The sequence below is a fragment of the Oncorhynchus mykiss genome, chromosome 7, assembly GCF_057628025.1.
Source record: "Oncorhynchus mykiss isolate SJ-2025 chromosome 7, ASM5762802v1, whole genome shotgun sequence".
In the NCBI taxonomy this organism is placed as follows: Eukaryota; Metazoa; Chordata; class Actinopteri; order Salmoniformes; family Salmonidae; genus Oncorhynchus; species Oncorhynchus mykiss.
In genome coordinates this window covers 72486086-72510385 of record NC_143028.1, presented here as the reverse complement: position 1 = coordinate 72510385, position 24300 = coordinate 72486086, and the positions used below count along the sequence as shown (strand labels likewise).

Below are 24300 nucleotides of genomic sequence, written 5' to 3'. Positions count from 1 at the left end.
GATCCTTTGCTATGAGACTCGAAATTGAGCTCAGGTGCATCCTATTTCCATTGATCATGCTTGAGATGTTCCTACAATTGGATTGGAGTCCACCTGTGGTAAATTCAATTGATTGGACATGATTTGGAAAGGCACACACCTGGCTATATACTGTACCTTACGATATAGGCTACAAAATATACCCTACCTATGTTTTGTATTAGCAGTAAATACTCCACAGTCCATGGACTAGGGGCTAGTTTCCCTCCATTCAGCTGATTCATGACTTTGAGACAAAACGGCTCCCCAGCACAGATGGAGGCAATCTAGTGTGCCTCATAAAAATGATGAGTCAAGCAACAATATTGGTGTAGGAATAGTCCAGCCAAGCAGATCTGCATTCATTAGCATCATATTATGGTCTATATAATGCTTTTTTTTATAGCTGAGATGTTTTATCGAGCTTCCCAGAGCCCATACAGGAACATTGGGAAGCTGGCTAGCTAACTGTAGAGTTTTGCAGTGCACAGTCAGCCCTTCCCATTGTGGCTAAAGAGGGAAGATGTAAAAGGAATTGTATGGCTGATATGCTTGATGGGATTCCTAAATCACCCATTGTAGCAAATGTACAGTATATACACTGAATAAAAATATAAACGCCACATGCAAAAATTTCTACGATTTTACTAAGTTACAGTTCATATAAGGTAATCAGTCAATTTAACTAAATTCATTAGACACTAATCTATGGATTTCACGTGACCGGGAAAACAGATATATCTGTTGGTCACAGGTATCTTTAAAAAAAGGTAGGGGTGTGGATCAGAAAATCAATCAGTACCTGGTGTGACCACCATTTGCCTCATGCAGCGCGACACATCTCCTTCACATAGAGTTGATCAGGCTGTTGATTGTGGCCTGTGGAATGTTGTTCCACTCCTCTTCAATGGTTATGCAGAGTTGCTAGATATTTGTGGGAACAGGAGCAAGGTGTCGTACAGGTCGATCCAGACTGTCACAAACATGCGCCATGGAAGAACTGGTACATTTTCAGCTTTCAGGAATTGTGTACAGATCCTTGAGACATGGGGCCGTGCATTATGATGCTGAAACATGAGGTGATGGCGGCGGATGAATGGCACGACAATGGGTCTCGGGATCTGGTCACGGTATCTCTGTGCATTCAAATTGCCATCGATAAAATGCAATTGTGTCCGTAGCTTATGCCTGCCTATACCATAACCCTACTGTAACCATGGGTCACTCTGTTCATGACATGCTGTCTGCCATCTGCCCGGTACAGTTGAAACTGGGATTCATCCATGAAGAGCACACTTCTCCAGCATGCCAGTGGCCCTCTAAGGTGAGTATTTGCCCACTGATGTCGGTTACGACGCCGAACTGCAGTCAGGTCAAGACCCTGGTGATTACGCCGAGCACGTAGATGAGCTTCCCTGAGACGGTTTCTGACAGTTTTGCAAACCCACAGTATCATCAGCTGTCCAGGTGGCTGGTCTGAGACAATCCCGCAGGTGAATAAGGTGGATGTGGAGGTCCTGGGCTGGAATGTGTTTATGAGGTCTGTGTTTATGAGGCCGGTTGGACATAATGCCAAATTCTCTAAAATGATGTTGGAGGTGGCTTATGGTAGAGAAATGAACGTTCAATTCTCTGGCAACGGCTCTGGTAGACATTCCTGCAGTTAGCATGCCAATTGCACTCTCCCTCAACTTGAGACATCTGTGGCATTGTGATGTGAAAAAAACTGCACTTTTTGGAGTGGCTGTTTTTTGACCCCCAGCACAAGGTGCACCTGTGTAATGATCATGCTGTTTAATTAGCTTCTTGATATGCCACACCTGTCAGATGGATTTTCTTGGCAAAGGAGAAATGCTAACTAACAGGGATGTAAACAAATTTGTACACAAAATTTGAGAGAAATAAGCTTTTTGTGGATATGGAACTGTTCTGGGATCTTTTATTTCAGCTCATGAAACATGGGAACAACACTTCACATGCTGCATTGATATTTTTGTTCAGTGTATATCTCCCCCACACACGATTTTACCACTGCACATTGTCAGTGTTTCGGTCAGGTTTCCTTCATGATACACCAGAGGTTATACAGTGCCTTCAGAAAGTATTCACACCCCTTGACTTTTTCCACATTTCGTTATGTTACAAAGTGGGATTAAAATGGATTTGTCATTTTTTTGTTAACAATCTACACAAAATGTCGAACTGGAAGAAAAATTCTAACGTTTGTTAAAATATACACTACCATTCAAAAGTTTGGGGTCACTTAGAAATGTCCTTGTTTTTGAAAGAAAAGCACATTTTTTGTCCATTAAAATAACATAAAATTGATCAGAAATACAGTGTAGACATTGTTAATGTTGTAAATTACTTTTGTACCTGGAAACTGAAGATTTTTTTAATGGAATATCTACATAGGTGTACAGAGGAGGCCCATTATCAGCAACCATCACTCCTATGTTCCAATGGCACGTTGTGTTAGCTAATCCAAGTTTATATTTTTAAAAGGCTAATTGATCATCAGAAAACCATTTTGCAATTATGTTAGCACAGCTGAAAACTGTTGTACTGATTAAAGTAGCAATACAACTGGCCTTCTTTAGACTAGTTGAGTATCTGGAGCATCAGCATTTGTGGGTTCGATTACAGGCTCAAAATGGAACAAATAACTTTCTTCTGAAACTCGTCAGTCTATTCTTGTTCTGAGAAATGCAGGCTATTCCATGTGAGAAATTGCCAAGAAACTGAAGATCTCGTACAACGCTGTGTACTTCTCCCTTCACAGAACAGCGCAAACTGTCTCTAACCAGAATAGAAAGAGGAGTGGGAGGCCCCAGTGCACAACTGAGCAAGAGGACAAGTACATTAGAGTGTCTAGTTTGAGAAACAGATGCCTCACAAGTCCTCAACTGGCAGCTTCATTAAAAAGTACCCGCAAAACAACAGTCTCAATGTCAACAGTGAAGAGGCGACTCCGGGAAGAAAAAGCCATATCTCAGACTGGCCAATAAAAATAAAATATTAAGATGGGCAAAAGACCACAGCCACTGGACAGAAGAACTCTGTCTAGAAGGCCAGCATCCCGGAGATGCCTCTTCACTGTTGACGTTGAGACTGGTGTTTTGCGGGTATTATTTAATGAAGCTGCCAGTTGAGGACTTGTGAGGCGTTTGTTTCTCAAATGTGCTTTTCTTTCAAAAACAAGGACATTTCTAAGTGACCCCAAACATTTGAACGGTAGTGTATATAAAAATAAAACACTAAAATACAGTATCTTGATTAGATACTGTAAGCATTCAACCCCCAATACATGTTAGAATCACCTTTGGCAGCAATTACAGCTGTGAGTCTTTCAGAGTAAGTCTCTAAGAGTTTGCCACAGCTGGATTGTGCAACATTTGCTCATTATTCTTTCCTAAATTATTCAAGCTATGTCAAATTGGTTGTTGATCATTGCTAGGCAGCCATTTTCAAAACTGTAACTCTGCTACTCCGGAACATTCTCTGTCTTCTTGGTACGCAACTCCAGTGTAGATGTGGCCTTGTGTTTTAGGTTATTTCCTGCTGAAAGGTGAATTAATCTCCCAGTGAATCACACCAGCCTTCACTTTGGCTCCCCCTTCTGTCCAGCTCAGGCGTTCGGCGTCGCCTGCCTTCTAGCTTCTGCCGAACCTGCTGCTGGTAAACGCCCTTCACTCTCCTAGTTTTTCCTGAGCACTTTATCATTTTGCACTGTCGCGGTGACTTTGATTTAGCTTTCCAAGTATTAGTAGCCATGTTATAAGATCAACATTTGCTTGTAATTTTTGTCCAAAATGAAAAGGCATGCTGTCGTACAAGGTTTTTAGCTACATTTTACGATATTTACGTGGTTTCCGGATACTTACGTAAAGCCCAGCTCATTGGTTATCTAGCTAGCTTTGTTTGATCCCGGTTGGTGCCTATTTGACAAAGATACAGCCGTTCAAGTGATGGCCGTCGGCGTCATCGGCGTGCCATGAAGGCTTCGCTCTCTGACCAAATATGGTGTCCTATAGGATATACTACACCCCTAATGATATAGCGAAGTCTTGTTATGTTCTAGGATCTCTGAGGAATACATACAAACATGATTTCACTCGTTGAAACAACGTATAGGGTGAGATTTTCACAGATTCCTTTCTTTGCAAATTGAACGAGTGGAAATACAAAATCAATTGTGCATGCTATATGGACCTTTTTTAGGATATGAAAAAACATTTTTTTTCTAACAAAACAACACTTCACCGTATCTCTGGAACCCTTTGGATGATAAATCAGAGCAAGATTTCAGAATGTAAGTACACATTTCACCTTTTGTGGTGAATTTATCAAACCTATCGCGGTGAAAAGTGTTTTGTTGTTAGGAGCTCTCCTCAAACAATAGCATGGCATTTCTTCGCAGTAATAGCTACTGTAAATTGGACAGTGCAGTTATATTAACAGGAATTTAAGCTTTCAGCCGATATAAGACACTTATATGTACCGACATTTGTTGTTTCTCTAAAATCTGAGATCTTGACATAACACGCTGCATGATTTACAACTGTCTCGTTGACGCGACGCCGATCCTTAATGATGACAAGCATACCCATAACATGAAGCCACCACAATGCTTGAGGGTAGGCAACAACACATACGCCACACTGACCCTCAACACGAGGGCCCCTCAGGGGTGCGTGCTTAGTCCCTTCGTGTACTCCCTGTTCACCCAAGACTACGTGGCCGCGCACGACTCCAACACCATCATTAAGTTTGCAGATGCACAACGGTGGTAGGCCTGATAACCGACGATGATGAGACCGGCTACAGGGATCACTGCTCGACTGAGGGACCTTACAGATAATTGGATGTGTGGGGTACAGAGATGAGGTAGTCATTCAAAAATCATGAGTCCATGCAACTTATTATGTGACCTGTTAAGCACATTACTCCTGAACGTGTTTAGGCTTGCCATTACAAAGGGGTTGAATACTTATTGACTCGACATTTCAGTTAACTTTGAACTAATATTTAAAAATATCAAAAAACATAATTCAACTTTGACATTATGGGGTATTGTGTGTAGACCAGTTACAAAACAAATCTAAATGTAATCAATTTTAAATTCAGGCTGTAACACAACAAAATGTGGAAAAAATTAAGGGGTGTGAATACTTTCTGAAGGCACTGTAACTGGCCTTACATTTCAGTGATGCCTTCATATGCCAGCTATATGTTTTTGGATTTATATAGTTAATTTTTGCATACACGTTTTATACAGACAGGAATAGGTGAGAAACAAAGTAGACCTACCTTGGTTCGTAAAGGACATGTTAAAAACTTCAATGCGCTACAAGGTGCCTTTTCTTTCAGTTGCCTATTTATTATCTTTATGGTTGATATTATCCAAAAAGAAAAATGTGAAGACTATGACAAAAATCAACATGTTGGATGAACCTTGTCTGGGATCTAAAGATCATAGTCATTTGGTTGAATCTATTGTAACACTTTATTTCAAGGTGTGTGTCACGCCCTGACCTTAGAGAGACGTTTTATTTCTCTATTTGGTTAGGTCAGGGTGTGATTAGGGTGGGCATTCTATGTTTCCTATTTCTTTGTTTTTGGCTGAGTGTGGTTCCCACAATCAGAGGCAACTGTCTATCGTTGTCTCTGATTGGGAATCATACTTGGGTAGCCTTTTTCCCACCTGTGCTTTGTGTGTAGTTATTTTCTGCTTAGTGTCTGTACCTGACAGAACTGTTTTGTTTTTTTCACTTTGTTCGAGTGTTTTTGAGAAATAAAGAATCATGAACACTTACCACGCTGCGTTTTGTCCATGCCTTCCGACGAGAGACGTTACAGTGTGACTATACATTTCTTACAAACCACAATTCATTAATTTGTTCACCATTTGTAAGCTGTTGTAAATTATTGTCATTTGTCAATGTATTTTTTTACATTTGTAAGTAACTGTTGTATTTAGGCTACAAACAATTTTATGAGTGAGATCAAATTTCAATGATTAGCCAACTGTACAATAATAAGATAAGACTTTAATAATCAGACATTAAAAGAAAGTATTATCGAATCTACCTCAAGAAGATACCTTTTTTATTTATTTTCTTATCTGTGACGGAGACGTATATTAACCAGCCCAGGAATCAGTGAAGCACATCAGTGAAGGAAGGAGAAAATCCAGCTATCCCTGTTAGAAAAAGAGGGCTTTTACTGCATAATTATGCACCCTGACACAATTAAAGCCCCATTCATTCATGCACTTTCTTATTCACTGTCAGAAGGAAATCCATAGAGGTTTTCACTAGCGATTGTTAGCAGCTGTAGTCTGTCATAAATGTCATCACCAAGGCCCTAGACTAGAATTCCCCCATGGTATTAATCAACAGTAGCAAGGGTAGCCTCCTAAATTGCACCCTATTCACCATATAGGACACTACTTTTGACCAAGGCTCATAGTGCACTACTTTTGACCAGAGCCCTATGTAGGGAATAGCGTGCCTTTTGGGACGCTACTAGGTTGTCATTGTACATTCTAGTGGGGTGCTCCACTACAATTACGCCATTAACCATCCTGCACCATTCCTCTAGGTCGGCTTAAATTACAGTCTTGTTATGACGAGTCTCCCACTAGTTAAAGATGGAATAGATGTTTTTTTTATTTTTATGAAAACCGTTCAATATTTGAAATGGCTAAGAATCATGCATGCTGTGAAACATAGCGATCGAATAGGAGTAAAACATCTTATGAGCTTTCACCCTTATCTCTTGATGCTGTAGCTGTCGTGAGCAGAACAGCTTTTAGAATGAATTAGGTTTTTCCGAATAAAGGTTGCCAACCTGTTCCCTCTCGCTCCCTTTCTCTCTCTTACTCACCTCCTGTGTCTCTCCACCCCTGCTCCCCTCTCCCCTGCTCCCCTCTCCCCTACCTATCCTCTGCCCACTCTTCTACCCCCTCTCTCCCACCCCTCCTACTCTCCTCTATCCCCATCTCCTCTCCCCCATCTCTCCCTCGTTAGGAGTACCAGGGCTCCTCTGTGCTGGGACAGTTTGTGACCCGCTTCATGCTGAGGGAGACCTCCAGCCAGCTGCTCTCTCTTCAAATGTCCCTGCAGTGTGCTATGGAGGCTGTGGAGGAGCAAAGCAGCCCTGCACCGTGAGTCACTAGTGCTCAACACACCTAAAGACTATGGCAGCACCATACTACTGAATACCCAGTCTCAAATACACAACAGCACCTCAGGAATCAACACCACACCAGCTGCCCCTCACTACTTAAAAAACTATGGAATTACCTCACCTCTCAACACCATTCCAGCCACAAAGTCACTACTAAATAATTCTGTAGCGGTATTGTTAGCGAGGGGCAGCACATGGTGAAAGCACACCACCACATTACTAAACACTATGGCACCACCTCATTACTAAATACTATGGAACCACCTCATTACTAAATACTATGGTACCATCTCACTACTAAATACTATGGAACCACCTCATTACTAAATACTATGGAACCACCTCATTACTAAACACTATGGCACCATCTCATTACTAAATACTATGGCAGTACCTCATTACTAAATACTATGGCGCCACCTCATTACTAAATACTATGGCGTCACCTCCTTACTAAATACTTTGGCACCACCTCACTACTAAATACTATGGCACCACCTCATTACTAAACACTATGGCACCATCTCACTACTAAATACTATGGCACTACCTCATTACTAAATACTATGGCGCCACCTCATTACTAAATACTATGGCGCCACCTCATTACTAAATACTATGGCGCCACCTCCTTACTAAATACTATGGCACCACCTCATTACTAAATACTATGGAACCACCTCATTACTAAATACTATGGAACCACCTCATTACTAAACACTATGGCACCACCTCATTACTAAATACTATGGCACCACCTCATTACTAAATACTATGGCACCACCTCATTACTAAATACTATGGCACTACCTCATTACTAAATACTATGGCACCACCTCATTACTAAATACTATGGCACCACCTCATAACTAAATACTATGGCACCACCTCATTACTAAATACTATGGCACCACCTCATTACTAAATACTATGGCACCACCTCATTACTAAATACTATGGAACCACCTCATTACTAAACACTATGGCACCATCTCACTACTAAATACTATGGCACCACCTTATTACTAAATACTATGGAACCACCTCATTACTAAACATTATGGCACTACCTAATTTCTAAACATTATGGCACCACCTCGTTACTAAATACTATTGAACCACCTCATTACTAAACACTAGGGCACCATCTCACTACTAAATACTATGGCACTACCTCATTACTAAATACTATGGCACCACCTCATTACTAAATACTATGGCGCCACCTCATTACTAAATACTATGGCGTCACCTCCTTACTAAATACTTTGGCACCACCTCACTACTAAATACTATGGCACCACCTCATTACTAAACACTATGGCACCATCTCACTATTAAATACTATGGCACTACCTCATTACTAAATACTATGGCGCCACCTCATTACTAAATACTATGGCGCCACCTCATTACTAAATACTATGGCGCCACCTCCTTACTAAGTACTTTGGCACCACCTCACTACTAAATACTATGGCACCACCTCATTACTAAACACTATGGCACCATCTCACTACTAAATACTATGGCGCCACCTCCTTACTAAATACTATGGCACCACCTCATTACTAAATACTATGGAACCACCTCATTACTAAATACTATGGAACCACCTCATTACTAAATACTATGGAACCACCTCATTACTAAATACTATGGAACCACCTCATTACTAAACACTATGGCTCCACCTCATTACTAAATACTATGGCACCACCTCATTACTAAATACTATGGCACCACCTCATTACTAAATACTATGGCGCCATCTCATTACTAAATACTATGGCGCCACCTCATTACTAAATACTATGGCGCCACCTCATTACTAAATACTATGGCGCCACCTCATTACTAAATACTATGGCGCCATCTCACTACTAAATACTATGGCGCCACCTCACTACTAAATACTATGGCGCCACCTCACTACTAAATACTATGGCGCCACCTCATTACTAAATACTATGGCGCCACCTCATTACTAAATACTATGGCACCACCTCATTACTAAATACCATGGCACCACCTCATTACTAAATACAATGGCACCACCTCATTACTAAATACTATGGCACCACCTCATTACTAAATACTATGGAACCACCTCATTACTAAATACTATGGCGCCACCTCATTACTAAATACTATGGCACCACCTCATTACTAAATACTATGGCGCCACCTCACTACTAAATACTATGGCGCCACCTCACTACTAAATACTATGGCGCCACCTCACTACTAAATACTATGGCGCCACCTCATTACTAAATACTATGGCGCCACCTCATTACTAAATACTATGGCACCACCTCATTACTAAATACTATGGCACCACCTCATTACTAAATACAATGGCACCACCTCATTACTAAATACTATGGCACCACCTCATTACTAAATACTATGGAACCACCTCATTACTAAATACTATGGCACCACCTCATTACTAAATACTATGGAACCACCTCATTACTAAATACTATGGCACCACCTTTTTGTTCTCCTTTCTGTTCATCTGTGGTAGTCCTCTATGTGCTACAGTGCCCTTTGGGGCTGCTAACTGGCCCAGCAGTAGACGTGTCCCAGTCATACACTCCTTCTGCTCTGTCAGCGGGACAGGCAGGCACACAGAGTCTTAACCTGCTGGAGAAAACAATGTTTCTCCATCCATCTACTCTGTCACACAAATGCACACACAGAGACACCCACAGACTCAGATGCACATGCACACACAATTTACTCTGTTACACACATGCATAAACACACACACTTAATCTATGAATGGTTAGGGTCAGCCCTGAGCAGTCAACACCATGTCCTACACTTCCCAGGGGGATAATTACAATGTTGGGCTTGTCATTTGGAATTGGAACTATCCACAAAATCACTTTCACCCTTCTTTGTTGTGTTTTGGTTGGACCAATGTACTGCTGCTGCCTACCGTCTACTGCCTACCGTCCTACTGCTGTTACCATTTATTGCTGCTACTGTCTACTGCTGCTACGTCTATTGCTACTACTGCCTACTGATGCTACCTTTTACTGTCTGATGCTACCGTCTACTGTCTACTGCTGCTACTGGCTTCTACTGCTACTGCCTACTGCTGCTTCCGCCTACTGCTGCTACTGGCTTCTACTGCTACTGTCTACTGCTGCTTCCGCCTATTGCTGCTACTGGCTTCTACTGCTACTGTCTACTGCTGCTTCCGCCTATTGCTGCTACTGGCTTCTACTGCTACTGTCTACTGCTTCTTCCGCCTACTGCTGCTACCGTCTGCTGTAGCTACCGTCTACTGTGTACTGCTGCTACCGACTACTACTGCTACTGCTGCTCTAGTCTACTGTCTACTGATGCTACTGCCTACCGTTTACTGCTGCTATCGCCTGCTCCTGCTTCCGTGTACTACTGCTACCGTCTACTGCTGCTACCGCCTACTGCTACCATCTGCTACCACTGCTGCTCCAGTCTACTGTCTACTGATGCTACTGCCTACCGTTTACTGCTGCTATCGCCTGCTCCTGCTTCCGTCTACTGCTGCTACCGTCTACTGCTGCTTCCGTCTTCTGCTGCTTCCGTCTACTGCTGCTACCGCCTATTGCTGCTACCGCCTACCGCTGCTACAGTCTGTTTACTGCTGTTACCGCCTACTGCTGCTACCGTCTACTGCTGATACTGTCTACTGCTGCTACCGTCTTTTGCTGCTACCTCCTACTGCTGCTACCATCTACTGTCTACTGCTGCTACCATCTACTGTCTACTGCTGCTACCGTCTACTGCTGTTACCGCCTACTGCTGCTACCATCTACCGTCTACTGCTGCTACCGTCTACTGCTGTTACCGCCTACTGCTGCTACCATCTACTGTCTACTGCTGCTACCGCATACTGCTGCTACCATCTAACGTCTACTGCTGCTACCGTCTACTGCTGCTACCGTCTACTGCTGTAACCGTCTTCTGCTGCTACCGTCTTCTGCTGCTACCGTCTACTGCTGCTACCGCCTACTGCTGCTACCATCTACTGTCTACTGCTGCTACCGTCTACTGCTGCTACCGTCTTCTGCTGCTACTGCTGCTACCATCTACCGTCTACTGCTGCTACCGTCTACTGCTGCTACCGCATACTGCTGCTACCGCCTACTGCTGCTACCGCCTTCTGCTGCTACCGCCTTCTGCTGCTACCGTCTTCTGCTGCTACTGCTGCTACCACCTACTGCAGCTACCATCTACTGCTGCTACCGCCTACTGCTGCTACCGCCTTCTGCTGCTACCGTCTACTGCTGCTACCATCTACTGCTGCTACCGCATACTGCTGCTACCGCCTGCTGCTGCTACCATCTACTGCTGCCTCTCCTCCACTGACCTGATGACCCTCTACTGCCTGACGCCTACAGTCTACCGCCTACTACTACTACCCTCTACTGCCTACCGTCTACTGCCTACCGTCTACTGCCTACTGTCTACCTTCTACCGACTACTTTCTACCGCCTACTTTCTACTGCCTACCATCTACCATCATCATTCTCCACTATTCTCTTCTTCTCTGAATGTTATTCCTCCTCTCTTCGTTCCCTGTGACCAGTACCATCCCTCCCTTTCTCACCTCTCTGACAGTTGTTTTGATGTTTATTCCTCTTGCTTTTCTGGTTCTGTCTGTTTTCAGGAGAGAGGTGAAGGTGGTGGAGCATCCCTCGGCGCAGAGGAACAGCAGGCGATGTGGCCGCAAGGTTCAGAAGAACATGTGCCTCTCCCCCACCGACCCCTACTCAGGCATTCTCACTACAGGTAATACCAATGTTTAATCCACACAGTCCTGTGTGGCTCAGTTGGGAAGAGTGTGGCTGTTATGTACGCCTCTTGGAGAAGGGAACGCAACACCCCGCTACATCTCAACTCCCCGTGGAGTGAAAAAGTAACAACGCCAGGGTTCTGAGTTTGATTCCGCCCAGTGTCAACAATAAAACAACAAAAAATTGCACTCACTGTTGTAAGTTGATATAAACAAACATGTCTGCTAAATGATGTTGTTGTGGTTATTGAAAAGTAAAAATGCTACTTTAGGTTTGGGGTTAGGAGTTATGGTTAGGGGTTTGGGAAAATGTGATTTTGAATGGGAACATATTTTTACTCCCCAGAAAATCCTGACAAGTAAAGGAAACGTGTGTGTGTGTTTCTTAGGAGTCACCATGGAGACTGATGACCACTGGTGCTCCCAGATCAACAGGCTCCAGTTGCTATTGGACAAGCTGGAGTGGCAGGTACTGGACTGTCCTGGGGATATCTCATCCTGACAACCTGAATATCTCTTGCTCTGTGCTGCTCATTCCTTTAACCGGTTCTTGCCATATGTTCTCTCTTTCTCTCTCCCTCACAACTTTAAATCCCTATGCTCTCTCTATCTCCTGTTCTGTCTGTCTGTCATTCTTTTACTCCCTAAGCCCTTTCTTTCGCCTGCCTGCCTATCTGTATGACTGTCTCGTCTGTCAATCAAGAGGAACCTGTACTGCAATATCAGAGCAATTCCTAACCTGCAGCACGTACTGTAGTGCAATATCAATCTTCACCTCACAGCCTCTCATTCCCTTTGCAGTGAGCTATTTCACCTTTAGGTTCAACTTCATACTCTACTTTAATATGATAGCTTATATTGCTCTTTCTCATGATTGAATGGAAATAGAGGGTTCTAAATGTGTGGGCAGGGGTTGAAATAAACTCTTGTCAGACTGTTTGTCAATGATACAATGTATTGGATTATATTATATACTGTGCATGAGATGTATAATATAGTCAGACCTAGGTTCAAGTAGTATTTGTTTTCTTTCAGATAGTTTGAGAGTTTGAATGAGCCACATGGGTGTGGTTTACACTTTTGGGATTTTTCCATTGGTTCCATTCCATCAGTAAAGCTCTGTCAAGCAGAGCTAAAGTATTTAAACACATGGGCCTCCCGAGTGGTGCGGAGGTCTAAGGCACTGCATCGCAGTGATCCCAGGCTATGTCACAACCGGCCGTGACTGGGAGTCCCATAGGGCAGCGCACAATTGGCCCAGCGTTGTCCAAGTTAGGGAAGGGTTTGGCCGGAGGGGCTTTACTTGGCTCATCGTGCCCTACGACTCCTTGTGGTGGGCCGGGTGCCTGCAGGCTGGCCTCTGGGTTAAGCAGGCGGGTGTTAAGAAGTGCAGTTTGCTTGGGTCATGTTTTGTAGGACGCATGACTCAACCTTCGCCTCCCGAGCCTGTTGGGGAGTTGCAGCAATGGGACAAGATCAAAATTGGGGAGAAAAAAAGGAGTAAAATACTCAACAAATAAAAAAAGGAAAAGAAAACCCCCACTTCTTGAACTTTGAGTTTGAGCTTTCCCCATTATAAGTAGGTTTTTAACCTCTTTTTTTTTTCAGAGTCCAAAATTGGAACCCCTGAAAGAAGATACACTGGCCAGTACCTATAAATCTGTAAGTGATGATTGTTGTTACTAAAAATTCGATTCAGTTCAATACAACTTTATTAATACACTTAGGGGCACCTTGGGCCACAGGGTGTCATTGGAGTTTAACAGCACAGTTATCCAATGAAAGTACACTTTAAAAGTTGAATGTTTTTTTTAAAGTCAGGGTAATTCAGGATTTTACGTTGACACGTTTTTTACAGTGAGTGCTTCAGTTTCACTGTTCTATGTTCCATGATCCATCTTGTTTTTGATTTTCAAAGCGGAATGCACAACGCGCAACCAAATGAATTCACATAGCATCCGCCCTTGGGTGACTGTACTCAGAAAACCTCCAGACTTTCAATTTCATCATTCACACATTGAGCTTCCCCTCACAGGCACAAAAAAACACTCCCCCATCTGCTCCTCCAACCTGCGTCTGTCTTTGTAGGAGCCCAGCTGTTGCCTATAGCTCAGCTGTAGGAGCCCAGCTGTTGCCTATAGCTCAGCTGTAGGAGCCCAGCTGTTGCCTATAGCTCAGCTGTAGGAGCCCAGCTGTTGCCTATAGTTCAGCTGTAGGAGCTCAGCTGTTGCCTATAGCTCAGCTGTAGGAGCTCAGCTGTTGCCTATAGCTCAGCTGTAGGAGCTCAGCTGTTGCCTATAGCTCAGCTGTAGGAGCCCAGCTGTTGCCTATAGCTCAGTTGTAGGAGCCCAGCTGTTGCCTATAGCTCAGCTGTAGGAGCCCAGCTGTTTCCTATAGCTCAGCTGTAGGAGCTCAGCTATAGGAGCTCAGCTGTAGGAGCTCAGCTGTAGGAGCTCAGCTGTTGCCTATAGCTCAGCTGTAGGAGCCCAGCTGTTGCCTATAGCTCAGCTGTAGGAGCCCAGCTGTTGCCTATAGCTCAGCTGTAGGAGCTCAGCTGTTGCCTATAGCTCAGCTGTAGGAGCTCAGAGGAGTGTTTGATGTCGTCCCTCAAACACCTTACTGTTCTTGTCTTTCTTGAGCACTCATCTTTTCTTACCAGCACTGATTTAGCTGATAGCTGCTTTCTGAAAGATATGACTGATATGTTTTTGTTACCTACCTACTGTATGTTGAAGCCTAATGTATACCTTATGTACGCAACGCAAGAAGGCAATTAGCTACTCAAAATGGCAATCTTGCGTACTTGCTTCGATGTATAAATTGCAGGGCTGCACTTATGTTTGCTGAGCAAATATGTGGCGTTACCATTTTACATAGCTAATTGACGTTATTGCATTGTGTACTCTGTAGGATATAAATAAGGCTTACATGGATAGTGCGACATTTTGGCAATTTTAGCCCTTTGTTCTACTGACAAAGTCAATTAACCTAGCCCTTTTTACTACTTACCCAGAGTCAATTATCCTAGCCCTTTTTACTACTTACCCAGAGTCGATTAACCTAGCCCTTTTTACTACTTACCCAGAGTCAGATTAACTCATGGATACCATTTTTATGTCTCTGCGTGCAGTTTGAAGGAAACTTAAGGTAGTTTCTAGAGCAATTTCTAACTAATAGCTGATGATTTTGGACTACAGGAAAAGGAGGGCCGAACAGGCCCCCATTAACATCGACAGGGCTGTAGTGGAGTTGGTCGAGAGTTTCAAGTTCCTTGGTGTCCACATCACCAACAAACTAACATGGTCCAAACACACCAAGACAGTCGTGAAGAGGGCACTACAATGACTTTTCCCCTTCAGGAGACTGAAAAGATTTGGCATGGGTCCCCAGATCCTCAAAAACTTCTACAGTTGCACCATCGAGAGCATCCTGACCGGTTGCATCACCGCCTGGTATGGCAACTGCTCGGCATCCGACCGTAAGGCACTACAGAGGCTAGTGCGTACGGCCCAGTACATCACTGGGGCCAAGCTTTCTGCCATCCAGGTCCTACATACTAGGCAGTGTCAGAGGAAGGCCCAAAAAATTGTCAAAGATTCCAGCAACCCTAGTCATAGACCGTTCTCTCTGAAAACCACACGGCAAGCGGCACCGGAGCGCTAAGTCTAGGTCCAAAAGGCTTAACAGTTTATACCCCCAAGCCATAATACTGCTGAACAATTAATCAAATGGCCTTTACCCCTTTACAAATTACCTCGACTAACCTGTACCCCCACATTGACTCGGTGCCAGTACCCCCTGTATATAGCCTCATTATTATTTTATCGTGTTACTTTTTATTTAAAGAAAATACTTTGGTTTATTTTGTCAACTCTATTTCTTGAACTGTCTTGTTGGTTAAGGCCTTGTAAGTAAGCATTCCACGGTAAGGTCTAAACCTGTTTGTATTTGGCGCATGTGACAAATAACATTTGATTTAAATTTGATTTAATAAATGTATGTAAATGATGTATTTCCTTGTGGCGTCCGTGCCAACAGAACATCCTGCTGGTGCAGAGGCAGATGTTGGCAACGGAGGAGGACCTTGATAAGTTCCAGAGGGTACTCAAGAGCTACGCGGATGCCACATCCAACCACAGCGACAACTTGCAGTAAGTGAAATCAAAGTGATAGAGAGTTACCTGGCTTTGATCCCGAAGCACAGTGGCTTGGCACACGACTCGCTGCCAAGTGTTTCACCTGACCTGGCCTGTAAAAATGAAACTACGGCCCAGAGTTTCTTTTAAAAAAAATATGTATCCTTTATTTATCTAGGCAAGTCAGTTAAGAACAAATTCTTATTTACAATGACGGCCTACCCCGGAGATGCTGGGCCAATTTTGTGCCGCCCTATGGGACTCCCAATCACGGCCGGATGTGATACAGCCCAGAATCGAACCAGGGACTGTAGTGACGCCTCTTGCACTGAGATGCAGTGCCTTAGACTGCTGTGCCACTCGGGAGCCCAGTTCTTCCTGGTTCTTCCTGGTCAGATCACATTGGCAGGAAAAGCCTATTCCTAGATGATAGAAAATGTGTCATCAATGAGATTGTTCTATTTGCTTCCCAATTATGGGATTCCTAAGAATTAGTTAAATGTACTTTTTCAAAGGAAATATTAATTCATCAATTTTCCTGTTCATTTAAAAAATAAACAGACACAGTTATGCATCATGATGGATTTGTGCCCATTTAATTCAAATTAGATCTTATTGCTTTGGCCTGATTGACTCACTCTACCAGATGCTAATTTCAACACTCTCGGTCTCTTTCTGTCTCTCTCTCCTCCCTCCCGCTCTCTCTCTCTCTGTCAGTGTGTCTATCCAGAAGCTCCCAGGGAAGTCGTGCTTCATTATATATGAGTTTTGGCAGGATCGTATCTCCTGGATGAGGTGGGTCTGTAGTATGTGTGTGTGTAACGCTGGAAAGCTGCTCATTTCTTTCCTCCTCTGATGATGAGCAGATGGCCCATCTCTAATATCATGATACACACGCAACCTGTATCTCAGGGTTGATTTAACACACGCAACCTGTTTCTCAGGGTTTATTTAAACACATGCAACCTGTATCTCAGGGTTGATTTAACACACGCAACCTGTTTCTCAGGGTTTATTTAAACACACCAACCTGTATCTCAGGGTTGATTTAACACACGCAACCTGTTTCTCAGGGTTTATTTAAACACACCAACCTGTATCTCAGGGTTGATTTAAACACACCAACCTGTATCTCAGGGTTGATTTAAACACACCGACCTGTATCTCAGGGTTGATTTAAACACACCGACCTGTTTCTCAGGGTTGATTTAAACACACCGACCTGTATCTCAGGGTTGATTTAAACACACCGACCTGTATCTCAGGGTTGATTTAAACACACCGACCTGTATCTCAGGGTTGATTTAACACACGCAACCTGTTTCTCAGGGTTTATTTAAACACACCAACCTGTATCTCAGGGTTGATTTAAACACACCAACCTGTATCTCAGGGTTGATTTAAACACACCGACCTGTATCTCAGGGTTGATTTAAACACACCGACCTGTTTCTCAGGGTTGATTTAAACACACCGACCTGTATCTCAGGGTTGATTTAAACACACCGACCTGTATCTCAGGGTTGATTTAAACACACCGACCTGTATCTCAGGGTTGATTTAAACACACCGACCTGTATCTCAGGGTTGATTTAAACACACCGACCTGTATCTCAGGGTTGATTTAAACACACCGACCTGTATCTCAGGGTTGATTTAAACACACCGACCTGTTTCTCAGGGTTGATTTAAACACACGCGACCTGTATCTCAGGGTTGATTTAAACACACCAACCTGTATCTCAGGGTTGATTTAAACACACCAACCTGTATCTCAGGGTTGATTTAAACACACCGACCTGTTTCTCAGGGTTGATTTAAACACACCGACCTGTTTCTCAGGGTTGATTTAAACACACGCGACCTGTATCTCAGGGTTGATTTAAACACACCAACCTGTATCTCAGGGTTGATTTAAACACACGCGACCTGTATCTCAGGGTTGATTTAAACACACCAACCTGTATCTCAGGGTTGATTTAAACACACGCGACCTGTATCTCAGGGTTGATTTAAACACACCGACCTGTTTCTCAGGGTTGATTTAAACACGCCGACCTGTTTCTCAGGGTTGATTTAAACACACGCGACCTGTATCTCAGGGTTGATTTAAACACACGCGACCTGTATCTCAGGGTTGATTTAAACGCACGCGACCTGTATCTCAGGGTTGATTTAAACACACCAACCTGTATCTCAGGGTTGATTTAAACACACCGACCTGTACAGGGTAGATCAGACTGACACAGTCATATTTGTTCAACATCTTAACATTCAGTATGATTACATTCTAATTCTCATTAATACATGTGCATATATTTAGTGCAAAGAGACTAGGAATATCAGTCCAAACATATTAGTTGTATTGTGTAATGTGGTTTACTAACCAAGCCTTTCTCCTATTGGACATTAATAATAATGTTGATTATGTCTTACTGTCATGTCACATGTCTATTGATTGTTGCTGTGTTCTTGTCCTCCCTAGCTACCTGCAGTCCGATGCCAGTAAAAATTTCCAGCGCTGTGTCATTGATATGCTGGAGGATCCCAAGCTTGTGTCTACCATGCTGCTCCCAGGTGTGTGTGTGTGTGTGTTACAATCTATACCTTCCTATAATCAAATCAAATTTTATGTCACATACACATGATTAGCAGATGTTAATGCGAGTGTAGCAAAATGCTTGTGCTTCTAGTTCCGACCATGCAGTAATATCTAGGAATTAATACTAATATGTACATAAAAATATATGAATGAGTGATGGCCAAACAGCATAGGCAAGATGCAGTAGATGGTATAGAGTACAGTATATACATATGAGATGAGTAATGTAGGGTATGTAAACATTATATAAAGTGGCATTGTTTAAAGTGGCTAGTGATACATGTATTACATCATTTTTTTCATTATCAAGCCAGCAGCATACCACCCTGCTGGCTTGATTCTGAAGCTAAGCAGGGTTGGTCCTGGTCAGTTCCTGGATGGGAGACCAGATGCTGCTGGAAGGGGTGTTGGAGTGCCAGTAGGAGGCACTCATGGCAGTGTTTGGGGACACTGCCCTGTGTAGGGTGCCATCTTTTGGATGGGATGTTAAATGGGTGTCCTGACTCTCTGTGGTCATTAAAGATCCCATGGCACTTATTGTAAGAGTAGGGGTCCTGGCTAAATTCCCAATCTGGCCCTCAAATCATCACGGTCACCTAATAATCCCCAGTTTACAATTGGCTCATTCATCCCCCTCCTCTCCCCTGTAACTATTCCCCAGGTCGTTCCTACAAATGAGAACGTGTTCTCAGTCAATTTACCTGGTAAAAAAACGGATTTAAAAAGTGGCTAGAGTTGAGTCAGTATGTTGGCAGCAGCCACTCAATGTTAGTACAGTGTCACTTGTGTTTTCTTGAAAATGTATGCTTTGAACATTATTGCTCACCCCCCCCCACCCCCCCCCAACAAAAATACATACACATTTCAAATGTAAAATGTTGCATTGAGCCAAATGCATAATTTCACACTGGTCTTTGAGCGATTTGCATTGGCTTATGAAAATACAAAATGATGATTTTGAGAGAGCAGTTTAAGCCATCCAAAAGGGAACACAACTTACCTTCTATGGATACGTATCAGAAAGCAGACCTGGGTTCAAATACTATTTTAAATCCTTCAAATAGTTTTAGCATTTGCTTTAGCCTGCCTGGAGAGCCAGGGATTTGCAAATATTCTATTGGTTAGATTGTGCCAGGCAAGCTCAATCAAGCCCAGCAAAAGTATTTTTAACCCAGATTTGCTAGAAATGGCATGTTATTTACCCATTTATCCCCAGCTCAAGTAGAACTCCTCTCTTTTCCCCCTAGCATCCTGGTGGATCATGACTAACAACTAGCAACAGACCACCGAACACCATATCTCCCGCTCGCCCCCAAACACACAACACAACCCCCAAGACAAGAGATTCAAAAGGCATCCACGTGTTTCTGTGCGCACACAGAACACTGCGTTACTACAGCATCGTTCTGCAACACATTTGTTATGTACAGTTAACTAATACTGGTCATTACCATAATGCGCTGTTTCTCAACAAGAAAAAGGGGGTGAGGAAAAGCAGCCAAATGTATAGACATGAAAGCGATTCTTTGCATTGTAAAAGCCAATGGCGACGCTTTTGAAGCTCTCACTCCGATACCATGCTAGAATCGATCACGTGGCTTGAATCAAACGATTCCAGTTTAGTCAGTGCATTTTCATTCCTGACAGCAATAGAGACACATGATACAGTTACTGCAATGTGATACACTACATGCTTTTTAATGACTACTTGCTATAACTTGCTTACACTTAAGTAGAATTTGAAGAAAACGACTGGAGCTCGCTGTTTAAAATGCATGCAGACCAGCGATTGACCGAGCCTCAGAAATGAGTTGCTTTGCATTCTCAATGCGTAACCTACAGATAACTTATTTCCTTAGATAGGAACCAATATGTGATGTGTTTCAAATGCTGAATGGTTCCTACTCTAGTCGGGGGGGGGGGGGGGGGGGGGGGGGTAGTTGCACCCTGCTGCTGTCTTATTGTTATATAAGGGATGCAATGGAATCCTTCTATTGTTAGGTTTACTAGTGGTTTGAGTTACGTTGCTTGTCTTTAAAGGAGTTTGTCCCAGATAATTTACCTGTTTTAAAGAAAGTATGTATCTATTAAGCCTATAAAAGAGGATACTTTGCAATGAGATTTCTTTGTGTGTCACCTTCTCAAGACATAGCTATCATAGGACGGTACTTTTCCCCCTATTTTTCCATAGTTGACTTTATTTAAGAGAATCAGTCATGTGCAGATGGATGTGTTGTCATTGTGCTTTTGTTGTTAATGAAGTATCTTTTCCATGTAGAAATTCAACATATTCACTTTAATAAAAGTTAATGGCCAGTCAGCTTACTCGACTCTGTTTTGAATTTATAGGTGTACAGGTAAGAACACAAAAGGGTTCTTCAAAGAGTTCTCCCATGGGCATAAAATTATTTTTTTCTTAGTGTGTACTGTCAATGAAATGTTATTACTTCAAACCTATTCACTACGAAGTATTTTAAAGTCCACTATATCTGCAAAAGATAAAACATTTAGCAACTTAATTTCATGAGGTTTTGGCCTGCGTCGAGCAAATCACTTTCTTCCTATTTTGTAGACTTCTCGACTAAAAAAACGATTCATCTTAGCCCCGTGAATAATGGTTTCTCAGACACGGGTGACAAGACAGAGAAAGAAGCAACTCCCTTTGCATAGAAATGAAGATGGCTGGGAAAGAGCTCAACAAAACCCCCTGTCTCTACTTGACAGTGAAATTAGTGTAAGTGTCTCTCTGTTGCAATCATTGTCAAGTGCTTGATGCTGAGAGGCGGTGTGGTTATTGAGTCCAATATATGGTATATGGAGAGAGGCTTGAGGAGATCGATTGAGCGCAAACCTGTAGGACCGGTTTCCCGGACACAGATTAAGAAGATGAATCATGTTCAATAGAGATTCTCCATTCTATGTGCTTTTTACTCCATCTGTCCCGTAGAGATACGATACGACGAGGTGCTTTTTACTCCATCCGTCCCGTAGAGATACGATACGACGAGGTGCTTTTTACTCCATCCGTCCCGTAGAGATACGATACGACGAGGTGCTTTTTACTCCATCCGTCCCGTAAAGATACGATACGACGAGGTGCTTTTTACTCCATCCGTCCCGTAGAGATACGATACGACGAGGTGCTTTTTACTCCATCCGTCCCATAGAGATACGATACTACGAGGTGCTTTTTACTCCATCCGTCCCGTAGAGATACGATACGACGAGGTGCTTTTTACGCCATCCGTCCCGTAGAGATACGATACTACGAGGTGCTTTTTACTCCATCCGTCCCGTAGAGATACGATACGACGAGGTGCTTTTTACTCCATCCGTCCCGTAGAGATACGATACGACGAGGTACTTTTTACTCCATCCGTCCCGTAGAGATACGATACTACGAGGTGCTTTTTACTCCATCCGTCCCATAGAGATGCGATACGACGAGGTGCTTTTTACTCCATCCGTCCCGTAGAGATACGATACGACGAGGTGCTTTTTACTCCATCCGTCCCGTAGAGATACGATACGACGAGGTGCTTTTTACTCCATCCGTCCCGTAGAGATACGATACTACGAGGTGCTTTTTACTCCATCCGTCCCGTAGAGATACGATACGACGAGGTGCTTTTTACTCCATCCGTCCCGTAGAGATACGATACTATGAGGTGCTTTTTACTCCATCCGTCCCGTAGAGATACGATACGACGAGGTGCTTTTTACTCCATCCGTCCCGTAGAGATACGATACGACGAGGTGCTTTTTACTCCATCCTTCCCGTAGAGATACGATACGACGAGGTGCTTTTTACTCCATCCGTCCCGTAGAGATACGATACGACGAGGTGCTTTTTACTCTATCCGTCCCGTAGAGATACGATACTACGAGGTGCTTTTTACTCCATCCGTCCCGTAGAGATACGATACTACGAGGTGCTTTTTACTCCATCCGTCCCGTAGAGATACGATACGACGAGGTGCTTTTTACTCCATCCGTCCCGTAGAGATACGATACGACGAGGTGCTTTTTACTCCATCCGTCCCGTAGAGATACGATACGACGAGGTGCTTTTTACTCCATCCGTCCCGTAGAGATACGATACTACGAGGTGCTTTTTACTCCATCCGTCCCATAGAGATGCGATACGACGAGGTGCTTTTTACTCCATCCGTCCCGTAGAGATACGATACGACGAGGTGCTTTTTACTCCATCCGTCCCGTAGAGATACGATACGACGAGGTGCTTTTTACTCCATCCGTCCCGTAGAGATACGATACTACGAGGTGCTTTTTACTCCATCCGTCCCGTAGAGATACGATACGACGAGGTGCTTTTTACTCCATCCGTCCCGTAGAGATACGATACTACGAGGTGCTTTTTACTCCATCCGTCCCGTAGAGATACGATACGACGAGGTGCTTTTTACTCCATCCGTCCCGTAGAGATACGATACGACGAGGTGCTTTTTACTCCATCCTTCCCGTAGAGATACGATACGACGAGGTGCTTTTTACTCCATCCGTCCCATAGAGATACGATACGACGAGGTGCTTTTTACTCTATCCGTCCCGTAGAGATACGATACTACGAGGTGCTTTTTACTCCATCCGTCCCGTAGAGATACGATACTACGAGGTGCTTTTTACTCCATCCGTCCCGTAGAGATACGATACGACGAGGTGCTTTTTACTCCATCCGTCCCGTAGAGATACGATACGACGAGGTGCTTTTTACTCCATCCTTCCCGTAGAGATACGATACGACGAGGTGCTTTTTACTCCATCCGTCCCGTAGAGATACGATACGACGAGGTGCTTTTTACTCCATCCGTCCCGTAGAGATACGATACTACGAGGTGCTTTTTACTCCATCCGTCCCGTAGAGATACGATACTACGAGGTGCTTTTTACTCCATCCGTCCCGTAGAGATACGATACGACGAGGTGCTTTTTACACAGATTTCACCTTTTTTTTTTTTTTTTTACTCACTCCATCCGTCCCGTAGAGATACGATACGACGAGGTGCTTTTTACACAGATTACACCTAGTCCTGGATTAAAAAACAAACTCTTTCGAAAATGTTTTTTAATCTTTTTAGGATTAGGCTCATTGTGTGCATACCTTTGCTGGGATCGTGTGTGTGTGTGTGTGTGTGTGTGTGCGCGTGTACTGTATGCATGTGAAGTAAGATCATAATGCTAGAAACCTATGCTGCACTGCAAAGGCAAAACATAGTAGCTATGGATTTGGTGAAAAATATTTGACTTGTGGTAATGACCAGGTATATTATCTAATTAATGTGGTATTAAGGTTCCTGACACAAGAACAAACTAGTTGATCAGAACATGGCATATCAGAAATTGCTATCTGTCTAGACAAAAAAAAGACAAGTTTTTTGTTAGTGTATTTTGCCTTCTGTAGGGCAGTATTGGGCATTCAGAATGCAGGTTGCCCTTCAGAATGCAGGTTGCCCTTCAGAATACAGGTTGCCCTTCAGAATGCAGGTTGCCCTTCAGAATGCAGGTTGACCTTCGATATCGTGATGTTGCTCCACAAT

The 24300-nt window shown here is 43.3% G+C and overlaps 1 protein-coding gene across 1 annotated transcript in view; it reads left to right on the top strand.

Annotated features, from left to right (window-relative positions):
- necab3 (N-terminal EF-hand calcium binding protein 3) overlaps positions 1–21062 on the top strand; it is a 48965-nt gene extending 27903 nt beyond the window's left edge. The window contains exons 6-13 of the mRNA XM_036984132.2: positions 7050–7186; positions 11879–12000; positions 12394–12473; positions 13613–13666; positions 16043–16155; positions 16858–16935; positions 18626–18717; positions 19990–21062. Coding sequence (XP_036840027.2) covers positions 7050–7186; positions 11879–12000; positions 12394–12473; positions 13613–13666; positions 16043–16155; positions 16858–16935; positions 18626–18717; positions 19990–20018 — 705 coding nt within the window. The 3' untranslated portion in view covers positions 20019–21062. The remainder of the gene's footprint in view (positions 1–7049; positions 7187–11878; positions 12001–12393; positions 12474–13612; positions 13667–16042; positions 16156–16857; positions 16936–18625; positions 18718–19989) is intronic.
- The last annotated feature ends 3238 nt before the right edge of the window (positions 21063–24300 follow it).